Source organism: Epinephelus fuscoguttatus, linkage group LG15 (assembly GCF_011397635.1).
Source record: "Epinephelus fuscoguttatus linkage group LG15, E.fuscoguttatus.final_Chr_v1".
Classification (NCBI taxonomy): domain Eukaryota; kingdom Metazoa; phylum Chordata; class Actinopteri; order Perciformes; family Serranidae; genus Epinephelus; species Epinephelus fuscoguttatus.
In genome coordinates this window covers 6,414,422-6,435,688 of record NC_064766.1, presented here as the reverse complement: position 1 = coordinate 6,435,688, position 21,267 = coordinate 6,414,422, and the positions used below count along the sequence as shown (strand labels likewise).

General features: G+C 40.2%; 1 protein-coding gene across 3 annotated transcripts in view; it reads left to right on the top strand.

The window, feature by feature from the left end:
• Window positions 1-21,267, top strand: part of map4l (microtubule associated protein 4 like) — a 146,966-nt gene that overhangs the window by 24,991 nt on the left and 100,708 nt on the right. For all 3 annotated transcript variants that reach the window (XM_049597693.1, XM_049597691.1, XM_049597690.1), the window contains exon 2: window positions 9,765-9,958. In XM_049597693.1, the coding sequence (XP_049453650.1) occupies window positions 9,769-9,958 (190 nt within the window). In that variant the 5' untranslated portion in view covers window positions 9,765-9,768. The remainder of the gene's footprint in view (window positions 1-9,764; window positions 9,959-21,267) is intronic.

Below are 21,267 nucleotides of genomic sequence, written 5' to 3'. Positions count from 1 at the left end.
TCACATTAAAAAGCTTTTTATTGACAGAATAGAGTTTACATTTGTTTTAGGCTGACAGTCTTTATGCTGCTCAGTACATCAATCTGATGTACAGTAAGCTATCTGAAGAGACAGCATTTATGATACCAACAGGCCCAAATGACTACTTATGAAAATACAGTTGATTTGGTGCCTAATGAGTATCCCTGCTACAGTCTGACTGCTTTTTATTTGTAACTGTGTCACTGGTGATCCAAACCAAATTCCCAAACCAAATGTGAAATGATGCTCTCAGTGACATTTGACCAGAACACAAACGCACCCCGTTATTCTCTCCCATCCACCCACTCAGTTTCTCTCTCTCTGTCTGTCCTCCTGTCTCAGCCTCTCTATCTCTTCACCTGTGTGTGAACCCTTCAGGAAGCTGGACAACAGAACTGAAAGCTGCAGTGTTGGCCACTGCTGCCTGTGAGTGAATTCAGAGCCGCTGAGAAACTGAAAGTGCTGCTAAAGCAGTGATGTGCTTCACTGTTCGTCAGGCCACGAGGCTGGTTGCACATTAATTTCTCATGATGACAATGAGCTGGAAAACCTCTCTGCCACTTTACATAATACAGTTGTCATAAAGCCAGGAATAAACAGACTAGCACTACTGTAAAGAGCAACATGTATTGTTCATATTAAAATGAACTGGCACACTAGTTAGAAATCTATTGTATGTTGTTGCAACAGTGTTTTCTAAACCAAGCAGAGATTTATGGTTTGATTCTTGATTACATTTTCAGTGAACAACAATCCCATAGATGCAGGAGGGAGCAGCTCCCCGGGGCCACTAACCTCTCCAATCACTGTTGTTACATCATTGGCACAGACTCACTTATTGTACTGTGACTCATCACTGAGCTGAGCTGACCTGTGGCTCAGCTCTAAAGCCAACTTTTGTCATACTGTGGAGTGAAAACAGCCTGAACCCTGATTTTATTGTTATGTTTTACTGTCTTGAGTAATTCAGAACTGTCTGTCTTCAGGCAGATCAGTCTGCGTCAATGGAGCTCTGTTGTCTTGCTTAAATGGCACTGTGACAGTAGTTGATAGTTGTGTGGACAGTCTTCTGGTCATAAACCCATTTCTCCGGACTGTGAGCATCCACTTCTTCTATTATTCACAAGATTGTGGTGAACAGACAGTAATCACATCATCACATTGGGCGTCATGCAAGAGCCACCCATACAAACAGAATTATCTTCAAGTGGCTTGTGTGAGTGATTTAAGAGAATTTGTGATATTAATCAATTTCAACATGTACTTAGAATTTTCTCTTTACGTAGGAATGAAATTCACAAGTTGTTCAGACATCTCATAGTTTTCCTCTTTCCACGGCAGGAAAACACTTGTTAGACATTAGAAAAACAAAGCCTTAATCTGAATTATGGTTGGGCGATGTCCATGGTGAACATCCCAATGGATGATGACTTTGTTTGTGGGGGTGCAAAAATATGCATTAATCAACCACTGGAACTGGACATGACCCACAAACTGCAGACTTTATGCATTACAGTAGCACAACAGGACTGAGGGCTGAGACAAGGAAAGAGACAACTAGGACTGACCACCACAGCACTCCCCAAGGTGTGGGTGTGTTTGAGAGAGAGAGAGAGAGAGAGAGAGTGGGAAAAGAGAATTTGTAAGGTGGACTATCACATGCATTTAGTACACTTACATGACGAGAGAAAATTGATTTATTGTGTTTGTTCGGCTAAAACCAGACTTTTAAAACACATGTTAACATATTAGTCCAACTGAAATTGTGCTAAATCAGATTTCTCAAAGTCAGGTTAACACACCCAGATAATAATTGGTAGTCGAATTACTCCTTTATGTATACAGTCAATCGGACCCAAACTGGCCTAGGTGCTTGATGCATGCTCCACAGTTTCCGCCCCAAGCTTCGACCCGGGCGTAGAATAGCATTAATAGCTTTACGATGTTCGGCTCAGTGATCGATGATTGACAGCCATAGGTAATTGACAAAAGAATTGTCCATCAGTCAGATGGAAGCATGCATCTACTCATGAACGGGATTAATGGCATCCTCCTCCACTGGGCTGTAATGTTAGCTAGCTTAGTGGTGCTAGGTGAGCTCGCAGTAGATGCACTCTTCCTTCTGCGTGGTAATACAGTTAGCAGGTGTAGTTTGGTATAAAGAAAATAATCCAAACATGCAACTGCTCACAACAAAGTCTGTGGATTATCTTGAGTAACCAGGTCATGATTTCTGGAAAGAGACATTGCTGCTGAGTTTTTTCAAATGTATCTTTTAGCACTTTGAGCACCATAAGCTGAGTGCCACCTAGTTCCATTTTATTGCAGAAAAGGCAGACATCTCTACAGCCAATATCTCTGACACTCAGCAGCTCATACCAAAACATTCTAGATGCCATTGCCAATTATGTTTGCTCCTCTTCAGCAGCTTCACTGTTAGCTGCTAACAGGGGAGGCAGTGAGACATTTCCATGAGGATGAAACAGCAGGTTGTTTGTATTGTTGTTTAAACCAGCTCTATGTCATTGTGCTGAGAACAGATGAGAGGACCAGCTCAGTTTTCGGGACAAAACACAAATTGCAATGTATCAGAACATCAGAAGTTGTACATTCAGTCAGTTTTGGACAAAATCACAAAATGTTCCTGCTCGTGCTGATATCTGTACAGCACAGTGACAGGAGGGAGGAGGAGCTTCATTTAGGTGATGGTTCATATTCACACACACACACACACACACACACACACACACACACACTCATAAACACAAAAATATCAGCCACCAAATCTCTCTTGTATTTTTGTGGTACATTTATGTGTTTGATTTCCTGCCAATCTGTGGCCATTGCGTGTGTGTGCATTTGTGTTTGAGTGTGTGTTTGTGTGTTTAGTAGTGTTTGTCTGTGTATGCTTGCGTGAGAACTGTCAGTGTTTTGGAGGATGAGATGATTATGTAGCAGAAGGCTGGGTTCAGGGAGGGAGAGGTGGCGGATGCTGGAGCAGGGGATTGTGGGTGCAGAGATAGTTTTTAATCCCTTTGAGTGCAACAGCTGTCATCGTCATCATCATCTCATCATCTCTCCCTTTCTCTCTCTTTCTCTTCTCTCTTTCATGCATGCACGCACACAAAAACACACACAGCTTTTTACTTACCACCAGTTACATCATAGTGCCTCTGTTTAACATTCATATGATACACCCATTCACAAATCTGCAGACTGCAATGATTCCTTTGAAATAAATAGATTTTTGTCTAATATATGATGTTAAATGCTTCTTTGCCCTCAGTGATGTAGTCATAATCACTTTTGGTCTCTTATGGTCACTTGGGAGCAGCAGAAAACCTGAAAACACAACACATATACCTAAAAACAACAAAAATAATCTCTCTCTCTTTTTTTTTTTTTTTTCCCCCCCACTGGTGTGCCACATTTGGTATCACAAATGCACAGGAAAACAGGGAAGTAGACAGTAGAAAGTAGCATGTAGGCCAGTGAAAATGTAATGGTGGTTATTTCTTTTTCATGTCTGTTACTTAATACAGTCTCTCTTTTAAACTCAGTGCCAATTAATTTTGTAAAATGTTTAAACGCTGCTTGGATGGAAACAGAGGGCATTTTGTGGCAGTGCGTCATTGCATTATGCTGGAAAGGGGCAAAATTAGTGTGTCCACACAGACTGTCTTGTTGCCATCACTGGTGATCAGAGCTGGGGGTTTTGTTGCTGTGGGAAAGGGAGTCATATTTCTGGCCACCTCTCTCGAGCTGCCAAATTCTCCACTTTGTTCACCAGCCAGTCACTGACTGTCGGTTTCTCTGTGCTACAGTGGTAACAGTAACATACAGATGTTGCAGGTTTTGGACAGCAATAGGATATTAGCTGATTTTACAAAGTTTGCCATGATTCGATCTAGCTTTGGTGTGATTGAGGGGCCTGTGATTAAGAGACAACATCATAAGATGGTTTAATGCAGACTGTTACAGCAGAAGTTACCATCCCTTTCCTTTTGCTTTTGGGCATAAAAGATTGAAACAACACATAAATAATTTAAATAATTGTAACTGCTTAAGTGCAGTAAAGTTTACTTTAACTTGACTCCACTAACACTTAAAGTAGCACAATGTAGAAATCTTTTCATTTTAACCCAAACCATGATTTTTTTCATAAAACTTGATGACAAACTTCTCCAGACACCTATAAAACTTGGATTAACAACTAGATACTTTAACAAAAGTATTAAATCAGGCTTAATAATAACTGTCACGGTTCAGAGACAAAACAATTGTTTTTTGCTTGTCACCCATCATAAATTATAAATTAGCCTAGTGGCAAGCAGAGATTCTCTCTGCTCAATGCTAAACAAAATACATGTTATTTCTACTTTTTCTCACTTACCATTGGTTTAACTGCATCTCCCAACTGAGCAGCATGGTTGAATTTCAGCCTGCACGCATGTATTTTCCAACTGAACATTGTTGAAACAGAGCAGCTAATGTTGCTGTAGTGAAAAGTTAGCGGAGTGAGATGCCTGTCCAGGCAGATATGTCATGTTTTATCTCCTAACTGCATTGTTTACATACAGTATATGCTCTGCCTGTTGATCTGTATATTCCCTGAAATCGATAATATTTCCACACTGTTGATTTATTCCCGAGTAAACAACCCTATCCTCATCGTCTTTCTCTTGGATGCTTGCCGTCTGCCTGCTGCTGTTTGATGTTGACACAGACTTTCAAAACAAAGGCATAACCGAAAAATGATGGTATAGATCGATGCTTGCATCAGTGATATTGGATCATTGATTGTTGCATCAATATATATTCAGAACGATGGATTGTAATACCCATAATATAGGATAGCATAAAGAAAAATGTCTTTCACACCCTTTGCTGCTGTACAACCGGCAGTAGTTGATCGTTTCTGATGGATAGCCATATTAAATATTGACGAGTCATCACTTACAAGCATCACTTTACACAAGTTAACTGGCAGATTGTCTCTTGACAGAAAGGTAGTGTACATGTAGTTTATAGAGCTGCATTTCATTGTCTGTCTTACTCAGCTTGCCTAGGATGAGTACAAAAAAACACACATTTAAAGGTAGTATGGTAGTAATGAGAGGCAGAATAAGTGAGAGAAAACAAAGTACACCAGCTCCAGGCCACTGAATATTCTGGCTTATGAAACCTCTCCAATGGAGCGATAAATATTGCAGAATAATACGTTAAGAGGGTAATAGAGGTTAGGAAGCCTCTATTTGGGATTGGTTCATTTATTGGACTTCAGTGATGGATTTATTGGTTACATTGTGAGTGCGTGTGTGTCTGAAAGAGAAAGACTGCTGTGTGATCATAAGACGTGTGGTACTGCAGTTCACTAAGCAGAATTTGTAGAGAAATATCTTTGAGAGAAATATGAGACAAGAATCAGAGGCAACAGGAAAATACACAGTCATTCATAGCTGCAAGAGAATAACAGAGAAATGACAAAGGAAAACGGAGAACTGTTAAAGAGGTAGAAACCCAAAGTGAAATTGTATGTGTTGTGTGTGGGGGTTCCACTGTACTGTGTCCTTCCACTGAAACAATGGCCTACAGTTCCACTCAAGGCCTGATAACACTCTACTGTATGTCCTCATACTGGCTACTAGCCACTGTGTGTGTGTGTGTGTGTGTGTGTGTGTGTGTATGTGTGTGCGTGCGTGCATGCATGCGTGTATGTGTGTGTGTGTTTATGTGTGTGTGGTACAGTTGCAAGACAATGACAGCTTGTTTGCTGGGAGGGTTGATGGAGGGACAAACAGAAACAGAGGACAGAGAAAAAGAGGAGTTTGTTCAGGGATCATGCTGTAAGTGTGGGGACACCATTTATGTTTGGGACATTAAGCACCTGAACTGATTGATTAAAGTTTGTTAATGTTGGTTTAGGTACCCGGTACTTCCTCTGATTATTTCCATCTTGGAAACACTAGACACTACTTGTACACTGGGTGATTAGAATGTAATACAATGTGTATTACAGCAGTCACTGACACTTGGGCTGGGTATTGCTACTGACTTCCTGAATAGATTAGATTTTTTTTTTTTTTTCCGATTCGATCCAATATCGATTCAACTCGAGATTTTTCAGTGAAGATCAATTTGAATTGGATGAATTGATTATTTTAGCCCAGCCCTAAGTGACACAAAGGAACAATAACTGACATGTCAAGTGTGTTACTGGAACAATGGTGTTTTCATAAAACTAGACTGTCTAGAAAGACACAAATACTTTTAAAAATGGTGCTTCATGACCAGAGGAAACAACGGAAAAGGACTGCAGTATTTGCTTTTGCACAAGTGGTAGAAAACCTACAACTACCAGAATGCACTGTGCTACACCAGACGAATAAATGCTCACCCTGGTGGGTGATGTAATGCATGTAATGTAATGACGTGACCAGGGTCGAAAACTAACACAAGCCAAATGCCAAATGCAGGTATATTTTCCGTTTTCCGAAAGGCTGTCCGCCACACCGGCAGGTAAATGTTTGTACCAAAATAGTTATATAATAAAAAAACACTATGCTGAGAACCTGTGCTGCGTTTTGGTGTCATTTAAGCTGCTCCTGTGCTCAAGTGTTAGGTAGAGACACACAAGCATTCGCGCTTCAAAACAGTGTCGTGAAACTTACTGTCTCGAGTGCCCCTAGTTTTGCGGCAGTGTTTACCGTACAGGATATCAGCTGATCAGCTAAAATATCACTTGCAGCTGGTCAGCTGCTAGCATTGCACCCATACTTAACACTGAGGCCCCATAATCTGAACCAAGACAACACACTCTTTATTGCTTCCCATAGTGTCACTCCTATTAGCTCCACTTTTTCTGTCACAATAAAAGCCCTAGAAATATACACTGCATCACTGCTTACCCGGGTTGGAAATGAACTTTTTTTGTTTACCTGCTACTGTGGCTGGTGGATAGCAACATCTTCCCAGCCACTCAGTGGATCACTGTTGTTTCTTGGCTGGTGAGTGAAGCAAATGTTGCAGCCACTTGTATATTTTATGAGTACTTGACTGGTGGCTGATGCTCAACTCCAACCCTGCTGCTTACCAGAGGGAACTTATTCACATGCTGAGGCAGTAGGGATGAGTTGGTCAATATTATAAAAGAATTTTGCTTCAGATTTTGATCAGGCCTCCTCTTTAAGATGGTATTTAACATAATACCTTATTATCTCACTGAAATGTACTGAAACAGATGTATATGTGAAACAAAGAAAGCAATTTATTATTTTGGCCAGTAAAAACTTTGTTTGGCCAGTTTATTTTTTTATCTACCAGCCACCTTGGTCGGTCAGTCAAAAAGTTAATTTCGGACCCTGGACGCACAAGAACAATATGGCGGCTGGCTGCTGACAAAAGATCTCATATTACAGCTAAACAGTACACTAAAATGATTTTCTGAAAACATTTGAGGTCACAAATTTGAATAGGCAACACAGTGACAGAATCTTGGTTCATATTTGATCAGCACTGCTCAGCTTTACTTTGTTTCATCTCAGTCTTTTCAGCCTCTGTTTTTACATCACAGGAAACTGTATGGTGCCTACTTCCTGTTCACAAATTCTTGTATTACAGCTAAAAGGTACACTAAAATGTGTGTCTGAAAACATTTTAGTCAAGAAACAGGCGACACAGTAATAGAATCTTGGTTTGTATTTGACTAGCATTGCTTAGTTTTACAGTATGATTTGAGTTTGGTCTGAATTGGGAGGGAGAGAGGGTGGTCTCTGTCTCTATCTGCTTCTATACTCTTTGTGTCTGAGGTGGCAGACATACGAAGATGTGGACGTGTGACATGTAGTTTGAGCAAAAGCCCTAGAACCAGTAAAGATTTGTGTCACCAGTTCAGTTTGATTGTAACGCTCTCCACTTTATCAGTGTTCTCCTTTATTGGCATTTAGTTGTGTGTAACATCTGAATGTTTGTTTATTAAATTTGTTAATTTATTTGAAATGTGCCAAACTTAAAAACAGTATTGCTGCAATTAATGGTTTGAGCCTGAAGGGAGTGTCCTGACTTTAATGATGATTATGATTGTGTATGCACTGTGCTAGATGTATTTTATTAACAGGCAAGATTCCTTTTTTGTTTTTGTTTTTTTTACTTTTTTACATTAGTTCAGAAAATTTTTACACTCTTATTCAATCAGTAGCTCTTTTTAGAGGTTACCTTTTTTTATGTGGCAGGGATAGCCTTGGCTGGAGTTATTATTATTTTCAGGCGGTCTGTCCCATTCTTGTGAATGCAATATCTTAGAAACGCCTTGAGGGAAACTTCAAATTTGGCATTATCATCTGCTTGGACTTAAAAATAAAATCAGCAGAATTTGGTAGTCAAAGGTCAAGGTCACTGTGAGCTCACAAAACATGTTTTTGGCCATAACTTAAGAATTCATAGAGTAATAAAGACAACATTTCCCACAAATGTCTGATAGGATATAATTATGAAGTGAGGACATTTTACATCCAAAAGGTCAAAGGTCAACCTTATTGTGACATCATGTTTTCTGGCCATTATTCAACATCATACCTCAGGTACAGAAAGGGAGATATTTGGTACTGAATTGATGACACTAATCTTGGGTGTCACCTTGAAACTGTGCTGATTGCCAAAAAATACACCCATACCTTTTATTCAATTCCTTAAAAGTTTCACTAACGTATATTAAATAAATCTGAAAAGACATGGATGCAACTGCAACTTTAGTAGTTGGCAGAGGCATATTACCTTGAGGCAATAGTTTTGTTTGTTTGTTTTTTTTCATAAAATTAGACTCTTTAATGCTTCTTTCAAGCTATATATTGGCAGACAAAAACACAATGGCGACACACACAGTGTTCGACTCACATTGAAACACTGGCACCCATTGTTTTCAGTGTCAGTCCACACACTGGTGGCATCTTGTCGCCTGACATTGCAGGCAGCGGCGAGTCAATGCGTGAGGATACATTACCATCCAGCTGCCCAGCGCCAGCACTTCAGAGAAGAAGCAGTTTTATGTCATTCTCTCCCGAGATCCACACATCCTGGCTTTTAAACTAAATGTCATGTTCAGGTGGATTTTTCTGGAATGAGAAATCATTGAACTCTGTGAAAAGTTAATGGGCATTACATGTAGGAGTAAACATAAAGGAATAGTTTTCTGGATACTCAATGGATTCATATTCACTTTATTACATTACTTATTTAGAGGCCTTTGTCTATTCACCTTTTATTGACCACTGCATCAGGAGACGTACCTTATAAATGTTAAACAGCTGCTGTAGTATCAGGAGGAGTGTGTAGACAGTAAGAAAAGGAGTTTTGTGGAGTTTTAGTTCAGTTTCAAGTGTTATTACTGCTTTCACTCTAATAACTTAAATCAATTCTTCTAAGAAAGTGATTCCACGCATGTCCCACTAAACTGAATTAAGAGAGAAGATATGTAGAACAGTGAAAGCAGAGATGTGCCAGTTTCTTTACTCGTTTCTATCCTTGGGTGATTTTTATCAGCAGGTTTACACATGGTGTGAATCACTGCTCACCTGAATTGCTAGGCTTGTCAAAGGTGTGAAGTGGTCAGTCGCATACAGTGATGGTCACTGGAAGGAAGACTTTTTGTTTTCAATACACAGATAATATTACTGTAAAGACAGCCTGTGAAGAGGAGGGGGTAAAGCAGAAAATACATAATCATGTGTTATTTTCTCCAATAACAGGACTATGGACCTGAGCCTGCGAGACGCTCTGGGTGGAGGTGGAGGTGGGGTCCCAGGTGGGGCCCCTGCTGAGCCCCTGCTGAAGAGAGACTTTGTGGCCTCACTGGAGAAAGAGAGCTATGATGACAAGGTGGGAGAGACAGTCTCCAAGAGTGACTACCGACCCTTGCTGGATGGAAAGGACACCAAGAGCGGTAAGTCGCTGTGAGCGTTAAAGCAAAGACGTGAGGAGGTAGTGATGCTTTCCCTAATGTGATGTTGATCCCTGTAGGAACGTCCTCTTCCCTGCAGGAGGTTAGAGTTGATCTGGCTGGTGGGCATTTAGTAAAATGGATGTTTTTAGATCACAGGGTTTGAATATAAGTTGTCTAGGTGAAATTGGCCTTCAGTGTCAAGCTGGTAAACTGGCTGAAACACAGTATAACTGTAGTGTGTACTCACCGAAGCTTTAAAGGATCATACCAGTGGTTTTCCATGTTAAGGCCAAATAACCACATGCTTACACCTTCTGTAAGTGCCTCCTGGAGAAATACAATCTTTATGTATAGTCTGTGTCGGATCATATAGAAGGAGAGATGTCCCATACATGAGTATTTCAGATTGGACAGGGTCTACTCCATGAGGCAGGCTAAGTTTCTGACGTTACTTGCAAGAGAACCCTGAAATTTGAATGGAAAAATGTAGGTTCATCCACTGCATCATTTCCGTGCTCTGACAGCAGTTCTGAAATGTCCTGATTATGGCAACTTAATGCAATCGTTTTGCTTACGTTATTCCTAGGGCTCTAGTTTCGCAGACGAAACGAGGTGAGGCGGGGCGCAGCGCACCTGCGCTTCGCCAACTGGGTGTGGCCAGGCGGATTTTGCGTGTTTGGCACACCGTGTGCCTGGCGCAGCTACTCCTCTTTCCCACCTCCGTCCCTCCTACCGGCGCAAGTCGGAAAGAGGGAGGAGAGAAGGCGTGGAGTGGGTTTTACACACATCACACCAATCAAATGAGCCCCTCTCCTCACCCTTAAATGCACTGCGCGAAGGTGTAATGAGAGTTTACTCAATTCGCCATGGCAGAAGAGAGCAGCAGCGTCAGACGGCCAAACTTCTCCCAGGAGGAAACTGATGTTTTGGTCCGGGAGGTCCAAGCTTGCAGTGTCCGAATATATGGAACTACGAGCAGACCTCCACGGGTTGATGATGCAAAGGTAGCCTGGGAGGAGGTCACCACAATTGTAAATCAATGTTGCGTTTCTCTCGTGCGCACGCGCGCGCTCTCTTTCTCTCTCACAGTCTCACTCTGTTTCTTTTCTTTTGACTTTTCTAAGATGACAGATGCTGAATATATACTCCCTATCTGATGCTGTGGCTGTTTGTGGTTGGCTGAGAGGGATGTGAACTCATTAGTTTGCAGCTGTGTTAATCAAGTTGGGTTTCCATTACGTGTGCCAAATGTGCCAAACGTGCCAAACGGTGCCAATCCCCTTTGATCTGACATCAGATGTGACGGGACAGTCGATATAGAGATACATTTATGTGCTGACTGCAGATAGTTGCATTGAATAGTGGTTTTTGGGCATTTATTGCATCGTTAATGTGCCTGATATTCTGGAAACCTGCCTGTGAGGTTTTGGTGACGTGTGCACACTGTCCGCCGGTCAGCCAAACTTCGGCTTACACCGGCTGCGCTCCGCCTGCGCTGACAGTAGACGTGGTTTCAGCTGGCGAGCTTTTAGCGCACCTTCAGCGAAGCCTTTTGGCACGAAACTGTCACTGCGCCAAGCTGGATCTGTCGACACCTCCCCCTGCTGCGCTGCCACACCCATCTCAGCACACCTCGGTCTGCCAAACTACCAAACTGAGCGCTCCTCGGGTTGCGCTGCTCGAAACTAGCTCTGCGCGGGGTTCGCCACCCTGTGCCACCCTGCGCTGTGCCGGGAAACAAGAGCCCCTAGAGTGGCTAGAAAGTAACTTTATGGCTAACTACCTTTTTATTTTTCTTAACTATGTGGGTCTTTTGGCCGTGATTTTTTTGAATAAGTAATCAGGTATAAATACAATCCTGATGACTTATATTGACATTAGAAAGTACAATAACATGTTAAGTATGTTGAGCTCACTGTAAAGTCACTACGTCTGCCACATTTATGCACTAAGTTCCAATTAGGGCAGCCCCCTGAAAGTTGACGATTCAAATCGAAATTCAAATCATCAGTGGGAGACCCCTCAGTTGACTGAGATTCTTTAATTCTTAAAAGTTTTTGTCAGTCAGTGTGCAGTGTACTTTGTATGATGTTTCGGTCCCTAGATTGAGCTGCTGAGTGAGTGATCTCTGCTTTCATACTGATCTGTGGTACAGGTAGCTGCAGACCCAGACCCAGGGTGAGTATGATTGAGACTGAGGCAGCTGCCTGTAGAAAGAGACGCTCTGCATGGTCAGACTCTGAGATAACGTTAACTTCTACCTTCTGCTTAGAAATGGTGAATTTACAGCTCACAGCAACTTAACATGACACAGTCTGCAGCTTTTGTTGGACACCTAGTGTCGGCAAAAAGTGGTTCTGATCTGTCGTTAGCGCAGTTAGCACACATTCGTTCAGAGGGCTAATTTGGATTGTTCACTATATTACACGAGCATCGCTCTAACCCCGAATGTCAGGCAAATTCTCTCACTCTATATGGAAAAAAAGAAACAAATAGTCAAATATTCGTATTGAACAGCCAAATCTGGTTTGACTGACACAATTCTGAGTCAGATACAGCCCTAGTTCCTAGATTCAGGAATATCAAACAGGTCTTGCAGAATAATATAACACTCCTACTGCAGCTTTCATGAGTAATATGATTGTGATAATCGATAACAAATGTCACTTTTGGGTTGTTGTTTGTATACTCCCAGAGATGGGATTGGTGCAATAAATCACTTAAATGGGTACACCAGTAACATAGTATAGCTTTTCTATTAAATTGGACTTGCAGGAGACACATATTTTTTAATGGTCGACACTGAAGCAGCAGCAGCAGCTGAGATATCTTGAATTTCAGTCCCTAGAATGGATAAATCCCCATTAACACTTGACATGCTTCCCATAATGCAACTCAATGGCATCTTCTGTTAGACCCTCCTTGCCTGGCTATGTATTCCAACACCTCACCCACAGTTTCAATTGCAAGCTCTATTAAAATGTGGAGTCTCCAAGGCCAAACTGAGATAACCTTGATGACATCACTGTTACATCATCAGGGGTTTTTTTTTCTCAGACTTCACCTCAGAGGTTTATCCAGTGGCATAGAGGACATTATGACATTGCACAACTGTTTCCACAGTCATGTTTAAAATTGGTGTGGCACTTTGGTGTTTTTTGATGGGTCACTTTTGTCAAATTCCTGATTTAATTGTGATGAGGTTCATGATATCAGTAGCTAAAATAGCCCACGCAGCTCATTTAATGAGCCCCACCTCTTCCGTATTCACTGTTGTTGCACAAGCCCCCAGCACATATAACTATAACCTGTTTGGAATATTTTCAGTAATTAGTTCCTTAAAAACAAGGCAGATGATTTTATTAGTTGCAAGGAAATTGCTTGAAATGTTATCCTTTAAAGTGTTGGTTGTAGAGTTTGGAAACAAAGATAGAGATAGCATGAGCTCTGCGTAAACATTCTTACCTTACATGAATGACGTGAACAATGGATGAATGGCAGGCAGAATGAACGGGCAGAGCTGGGAGATTAAGAGAGAAGTAATATAGATAAGAGTATACCAGAGGATTTGAGGAAAGGGGAGCATAGGATGGAGAATAAGAGAGTCGTCCAGGCTGGAGAGTTAAATAGAGCAGACACAAAGGCCCTGTAGACACACAGAGACATGGCTTATAATATAGAAGGGGGTTTGTTCAAACCTCAAGGGTAGGGGGTAATTTGTGCTAACAAGGGACAACAGTAGTTTCTATTCTACTGAGGGAACATCCACAGTTGCTTAGGTTCCTCTGTGGGACTGTACCATCAGTTTGTTCATGTTAATGTTATGACCAACTTCAGGGACCACAAATTAATGAATGGTAGTTTAAAGCTGCTGCGTGTCACATTTTAAAACATCAACACATTGTTGTCAAGGTAACTTGGAACTTTGTAAAATGAAAGCATGGTGGAGATGACAGCTTCTATCCATAGTAATGTTAGAGTAGTGTTCTTTATTATTGAGGGCACATTTCCCACAAACGATTGTGTATCATTATGAGTTGCAAAGATGATGTAAGGTAAGAAAAGCTTTTTTTCATTTGCCTTTCACCTCACTAGTATGTTCTAGGGTTGAATCATTGAGGGAAAATATTTAGTTTTCTGAACTGTGTATGTAAATTGAACTCTTGGCATATACATTTTTCAACAAGATACATTTGTACCAAGCATAATTGCAGATTTATTTTATGGAAAAAAAATCACACTGTTGTTGGGTTCTTTATTTTCAAACCAGCCAGTCGAAGAAAAATCCACTTCCAAGAATCTTGTTATCTGTTGCTGAAATTATTATCTTATTGAGTAAGATATTCACATGAACGTACATGAATGCACAGCCGGGCTTGTAAACAAGGGGCTGGAGATCAACACAGAGAGAGGGTGTGTGACGTCATGCTATACTCCAGATGAAATTACACCTCTAGTTCTTCACATAGCGATTTTTTAATTCCTTCAATCTAGAAATGATGAATTTCTGCTTATTCATTATACCTGGATCTTAAAATTAAAATTGTGAGCCTTTTAATTTTATCACTCTTTCGAATCATGATTTTTAAAACAGTTACTTTGCTCTATTATCAGAGAATGTCAGTCTCACTGATAATCTATATGTTAACCGTTATTATAATGCAGTGATAATTTATTCATGTTACATTTAACATACAATGCGTTAATGAGGCTTTTCCCCAGGTTATTACAGAGACATGATGTGTAAATAATTAATATTGTTTTCAACAATGTAGGCTAGTGTGTTGCATTTAAAACATGTTTTGGCTGAAATTAAAATAGTTGAAATTAAGAATTAAGTGGTCATGTGATTTCAATAATAGATATAGTCGACAGCAGTCCAATACTGATCACTGATGTCTTATTTTTTTGTAGGATCACTGCACAAAATACAGACACTACAAGCTCCATGCATCAGGGCCCTCAGGGATCCTCCGAGGAGTGTGTGCGTGTGTGTGTGTGTGTGTGTGTGTGTGTGTGTGTGTGTGTGTGTGTGTGTGCGTGTGTGTGTGTTTAAGTGAGAGCTTTGAAGATTAAGTGTAATTGCCTCGACACTTTGACCAACCCTGTCTAGACTTAAATTAGCTGACTGTCTTTCTTTTTGTTATTTATCAGGCTCATTCTCTTTATTTTTCTGCCTTTTTCATGTCTGTCAGGCCTCATCTTGATTCATTATATCTTTATTTTTTTCCCTTTTGCCCTTTTGTTTTTATTTTTTCACTTTTTCTTTCTTTCAGTCTCTGTTCCACCCGTCTTCTCAGCCTTTCTATCTTCCTGTCATTGTTACACTGTGTCAGCCTGGAGACAGCACTGTTTTAGCATCATTAATATCCCCCCCCCCCAACACACACACACACGATTATCACAATTATCACCCAGCCAGTAGCACAGTCTGGTCAAATGAGTTGAATGTTAACCTATCTAGCTGTCAATGTAATGACACGCAACAGTCCAGAGCTGTAGGGAACCAGAGTTTGGTAACAACTCTAATACATATCGAATGTGATTAGGCATGTTGGAAGTGACTCACAAAACGCAGAATAGAAGTAGAATGGTCAAAATCGGAGCCACAGAGGCTGAGATATCCCAAATTCAGGTCCCTAGTATGGTAAAGATCCAAAATGCTGGATCCAACATTTCCCATAATGCAGTGGATAGCAGCTTTATTTAGACATCAGGACATCGTGAGGGTTTTTTCAGACTTTAAAAAGGTCCTCCAGAGCCAGATAGGACATTAACTTTTTTTTTACGGGTTAAGTCCTCACAATTAGTAAACTGAACGTCATAAGTAAAACTGGAGGCATGTTAACTCAAGCCTCACGGACTGCTTTTTTTCCCAAAGTGCTAAACTGCATCTCATGGTCTTTATTGGTGTAGGGTGGATGGTTTTTATATAACATCAGGAACACCACATGCACAGTGACAGTTTGTTCTTCATGCCTGTGTAAAACCAATTTGCCTCCCTTACAAAGGACAGAATGGTTAAAGGTCCAGTGTGTAGGATTTAGGGGCAACTTTTGGCCGAAATGGAATATAATATTCATAACTATGTTTTTATTAGTTTACATTGACCTGAAAACAAGAATCATTATGTTTCCTTACCTTATGAACCATTTGTATCTACATACGGAGCAGGTTCTCTGCCACAGAGTCCGCCATGTTGTTTCTACAGTAGCCCAGAACGGACAAACCAAACACTGGCTGTAGATAGGGCCATTTGTGTTTTTGCGTTGGCTACCGTAGTTCTCCTACACACTTGGCAAATGGGAGAAGTTTCAGTTTTGCAACCTCACCACTAGATGCCAGTAAATCCTACACACTAGATCTTTAAGAGTAAAGGCAAGTTTGTTTATTCAGTATTAACCACATGAACCTGCACCCACTTGGTCTCTTCTATATTTTTCACATTAAGTGAGACTATATATCTTTTATAGGATATACAGTAGAACACATTGTTTTCCTCTTTAAAATGAAAAGGTGAATTCATAAGCAATGAAACAAACTGTTAGTTAATTCAGTACACACAAAGTTTTTGCAGGTACAGCCTTACTTGGTCTTGTATGACCAGTAGCGTATAGAAGCTAATATTAAAGGGGACCTGTTGTGCTTTTTTGTATTTTGTATCTTTATTCTTTATTCTTTATTAGGATCCTCATTAAGTTCCACAAAGTGGTTGCTAGTCTTCCTGGGGTCCTATACATAATGTTACAATGAAGAAGGTTTTAAATAATGAGGTTAACTTATGTAGAAGTAATCCCTGTGACCAAACCTCACTGTTTTGAACACTTGCTGTCTAGCAGTGTTTTCTACTTTCCGGGCACACAACTGCAAGTGTGTGCATTACATAGCCTACACTGCTAAATAAGGCTACATGCCAATGGTTATGAAATTTGGTAAGGTTCTTCCGCGTATTGGATTTAATTCCATGCTGGAACATGTCTGGTTATGTTTAAAAGCTTTTATTGCTGATTTTTCAGGGTAAAAAATGCCTCTTTTCCTTGTTGCAGTCATTTCCCGGCTGACAGTGCACAGACACAGAGGTACAGAAGACCCAGGAACACTGAGCAGTGACAGCAGACAGGGTCGCTTCATGCTCTAGCAGAAATCTTACATACAAGTATGAACTTGAAAATGAGCATAAAAGGTCCTCTTTAACTACATTTCTTGTTAAAACTGCTGTATAACTTACATTAATGAGTTATTTTGCTGACTTTATGGCTCCTCTCCACCTGAACCACTGTCACATTGGTCTAGCATTTTGAATGCTAACTTAGATTGCATGGAGCGTTGTGATTTAATTGTAAATATGAATTTTGTGTTTTAGGCCCATTCATGTCATTCATAGATTTGTCTTCTTCATCTTAATAGGCAAAGTAGTTAATGGAACTACCCCTGATATGTAAGAGCAGTTTAGTTAGACGAACTGATGTCCAGAAAGAATATGAATTATTCATAGATTGTATCAGCCTTGTCTGAAGAAGCAGTTATGTTAACTGGCTATTATAAATAATGTATTTTTATTTTATTTCATTTTTTATTTTTTTGCTTCACAGTATTGTGTTTTAGGGGCGGCACGGTGGTGTGGTGGTTAGCACTGTCGCCTCACAGCAAGAGGGTTCCCGGTTCGATCCCGGGTGTGAGAGCCCTTCTGTGTGTAGTTTGCATGTTCTCCCTGTGTCAGCGTGGGTTCTCTCCGGGCACTCCAGCTTCCTCCCACAGTCCAAAGACATGCAGATTGGGGACTAGGTTAATTGATAACTCTAAATTGTCCATAGGTGTGAATGTGAGCGTGAATGGTTGTTTGTCTCTATGTGTCAGCCCTGCGATAGTCTGGCGACCTGTCCAGGGTGTACCCTGCCTCTCGCCCGATGTCAGCTGGGATAGGCTCCAGCCCCCCCGCGACCCTCAAGAGGATGAAGCGGTTAGAAGATGAATGAATGAATGAATGAATGAGTATTGTGTTTTATAAATTCATAGGTAATGTAGCAGTGATACAGTATACTCTCTTTCCTAAACCTGTTGTCATGCAGTAAGTATTACAAAATAATGAATAGATTAGATGCAGAGTGCTGTGCCACAGTAACGCCTGTGGAGATGATTATTATGCCACATTAATATGACATTTATAGATCAGTTTATATCACAAGGCTTTTGATGTCACCCTACATGACCGTGGTGTGACCAGACGATAAAACTTCCACAGCTTGCCAAAACTTGATGAATTATGTTTATGTACTTTACCAATTCCAGATTCATTATGCTAATGAAATGGCATAAAGGTTATGGATTGAAAACAGGTAGCGGCATGGATCCAGAGAGATCTTGTTGATTGGTTTGATACTTGTGATGCTAAATACAGATGGAACACCAAACAGAGCTGCGTGTGTTTTTTTTTTTTTTTTTTTAATCCTTTATGTTCAACTATCAGGCTGTCATATCATCTCACATAGTCACTGACATGCCCATACACAGCTGGTATGATAATGATCACCAAAAGCAGGAACACATCCTCCAGCTGTGTGTGTGTTTGTGGCTATTTCAGACACTGGTGTCTATACAGCACTGTAGGCTACGTTCTGTATGTGCCATATGGATGTTCCTGTATACCGTGGAAGAGACTGTGCTGACAGCAGATGTTTTACCACAGGGTTTCTCAAATTTTTTCATACCACTGACTTGCAGTCCAATAAGCATTGCACCATAGACTCACATGTGATAATAAGATATTAACCCAGGGACCAATGTGGGACCCCTCAAGGACTAACTCTGGGCCCACTTTTTCTGTAAAGGTTGCTATATTTATGGCTAAATTGCAACAAACAAGTTTGAATTAGATCTAGACTTTCTAACTCAATGACATATACAGTATATACTGCATATAGACTATATTACAGTTTACTAAGTACAGGCACAGAGTAGGGATAGAGATGGGTTCAGGTTCAGGCTGTTCAGGCTCTGGTGGCTCGAAAGCAAAAGCACAAAGCAGCATTGCAACTTTGATGATCTGGCAGGGAATGAGTCGAAATAGGCTTGTTATATGATTCATGGAGTTAGTGGATAATGCCAAAAATGAAGACGTTTTTCTGCCCCCCCCAAAAAATGTTTGTTTCATTAACATGTTTTAGTCAATGACAACTTATTTTAAGAATTTAGTCAAAATCAAAAACATTTTTTTTGGTAGGATGGAATAGAATAAAAAAGTTAGAATATCTTAGATAAAATAGTTTGACCACTAACACAGAACTTTTAGATGAATATTAAGCTGGTTCAACTTGATTAAGTTTTTCAAGGTTAGAACAGATGATGTAGGTTTGTCAAATAATAAAAGACTTACGGGATTTAATCATTAATGTCAGAGTTGGAACTAATTAAAAAGGTGCAGATTGTTGAACCAGTGGATTACTTTTAGAGTGATACCGCAGGGCAGATGAGGGAAAGTCTTAACAGGTAACTGGGCGTTTGAGGGGGTCATCTGACTGAAGCAGGTGTAAAAATCTAAGGACATCTGGTGGACAGATAGAGAATAGCAATAATCGGCTTTGGGGAACTGGCGATCCCCAAACCTGTGTTTGGCTTCACAGTACAACAACAAAGTCTTACAGTGAACAATAATATGAAATGAACACAGGTGAAAAAAGTTATCTATTAATATAAAACATTTCTGACATAATAACTTGCCAGACTGACGTATTGGCATATCTAGTTGGATGGTCAGGGCACATGTCAGAATCACTACCAATCAATGAGATATATTGTCTGAGACAAGGCAGGAGCTCACCATTCCCCAGTCTCTCTTTTTTAAACAGCTATATCTTTTTTTTTTTCATTTGTCCCTGACATTCCTTTATTTACTTCATCCTCTGTGCTTTTGTGCTTGTTGTCTTATACTCACCCTTTCTATCTCACTCTGTCTATTTATGTCTTTTCATTCCTCTCGTATCTTGTACCTTGTTTATCTTTGTGTCTCAAATTCTGTAGTGGAAAGTGTTGTGCTTTTTCCTTTCATTCGGTGTTAATAATGTGGACGCTGTGAAGTCATTTGAGGCCTTAGCTGTGATGAAGGGCTGTAATAAACCTGACTCTTGCTATGTGAGCTGAATGGGGAACCCAAAGCTCATCTGTCCTCAGTGTCAGGAAGGGCAAACCTTTAGTTCAGCCTCATTTTTCTTCTGTGAGCTCATTTTGCACAGCACCTACAGTATTGCTCTTTGGCAAAAATCAAGCAGTTTCCTTCCTGTGAGTTTAAACTAGATACGTTGCATTTTGACTTGCGACATAAAGAACCAAGAGGTATACCTTAAAGGATACTCATAGTAAGAAAACTGTCATTGGTGTGACTGAACCGCTAAAACACAACAGTTATTCTTCTGGTTTGACTGGCATGTATGATGCCACCATCCCTGGTATAAATATGTGGCTTGTTACAAGTTAATGTGTAACTAACATTTATGGGGATGACATTAAGTAAAGGTATTTAGCTGAGTTTTTTAAGCCTTAAAGGAATAGTTCACCCTAAAATCAAAAATACATATTTTTCCTCTACCTGTAGTGCTAGTTATCAGTGCAGATTCTTTTGGTGTGACTTGCTGAATGTTAGTGATGTCAACCACAGAGATGTCTGCCTTCTCTCCAATATAATGGAACTATATCCCCCCCCCCCCCCCCCAAAAAAAAAAAAAAATTATAAAATAAAACTCAACATAATCCACAGACCTTGTTGTGACCGGTTTCATGTAGGAACTATTTTCTACACCCGCCGACCGTATCACTGCACAGAAAGAAGTGTACATCTATTGCTAGCTCACCTAGCATCACTGAGCTAGCTACAGCTAGCTTACAGCTATTAAGGAGGACGCTATTAATGTTTACATCTCACACTGTCATGACCAAGAGCCCCTTGTCCATTAGTAGATGCACGCTTCCTTCTGTGCAGTGATATGGTTGGCGGGTGTAGTTCGGTAGAAAGAAGATGGTTTATTTCTTTTGTACAAAAGCCCAAATGTTTTACTACGAATACAAATTGCTTTCATGCTGTGGTTTTATTAACACTTTTTGTATTGCCTTTCACACATTGTTTATATTGTTATACCAAACAAAAATGGGTTTTCACTCTATGTATTGGAATTGGGGAGCAACTTTATTTATAATATTTTTATTTTTAATAAGAAGTTCCTCATGTTTCATAATTTATAAACTTTAATTGACCTTATATTTAAGATCTCAGGTTTAAATGAAGTAAGACTGATATATAGTTGGGGCTTTTTTAGCAG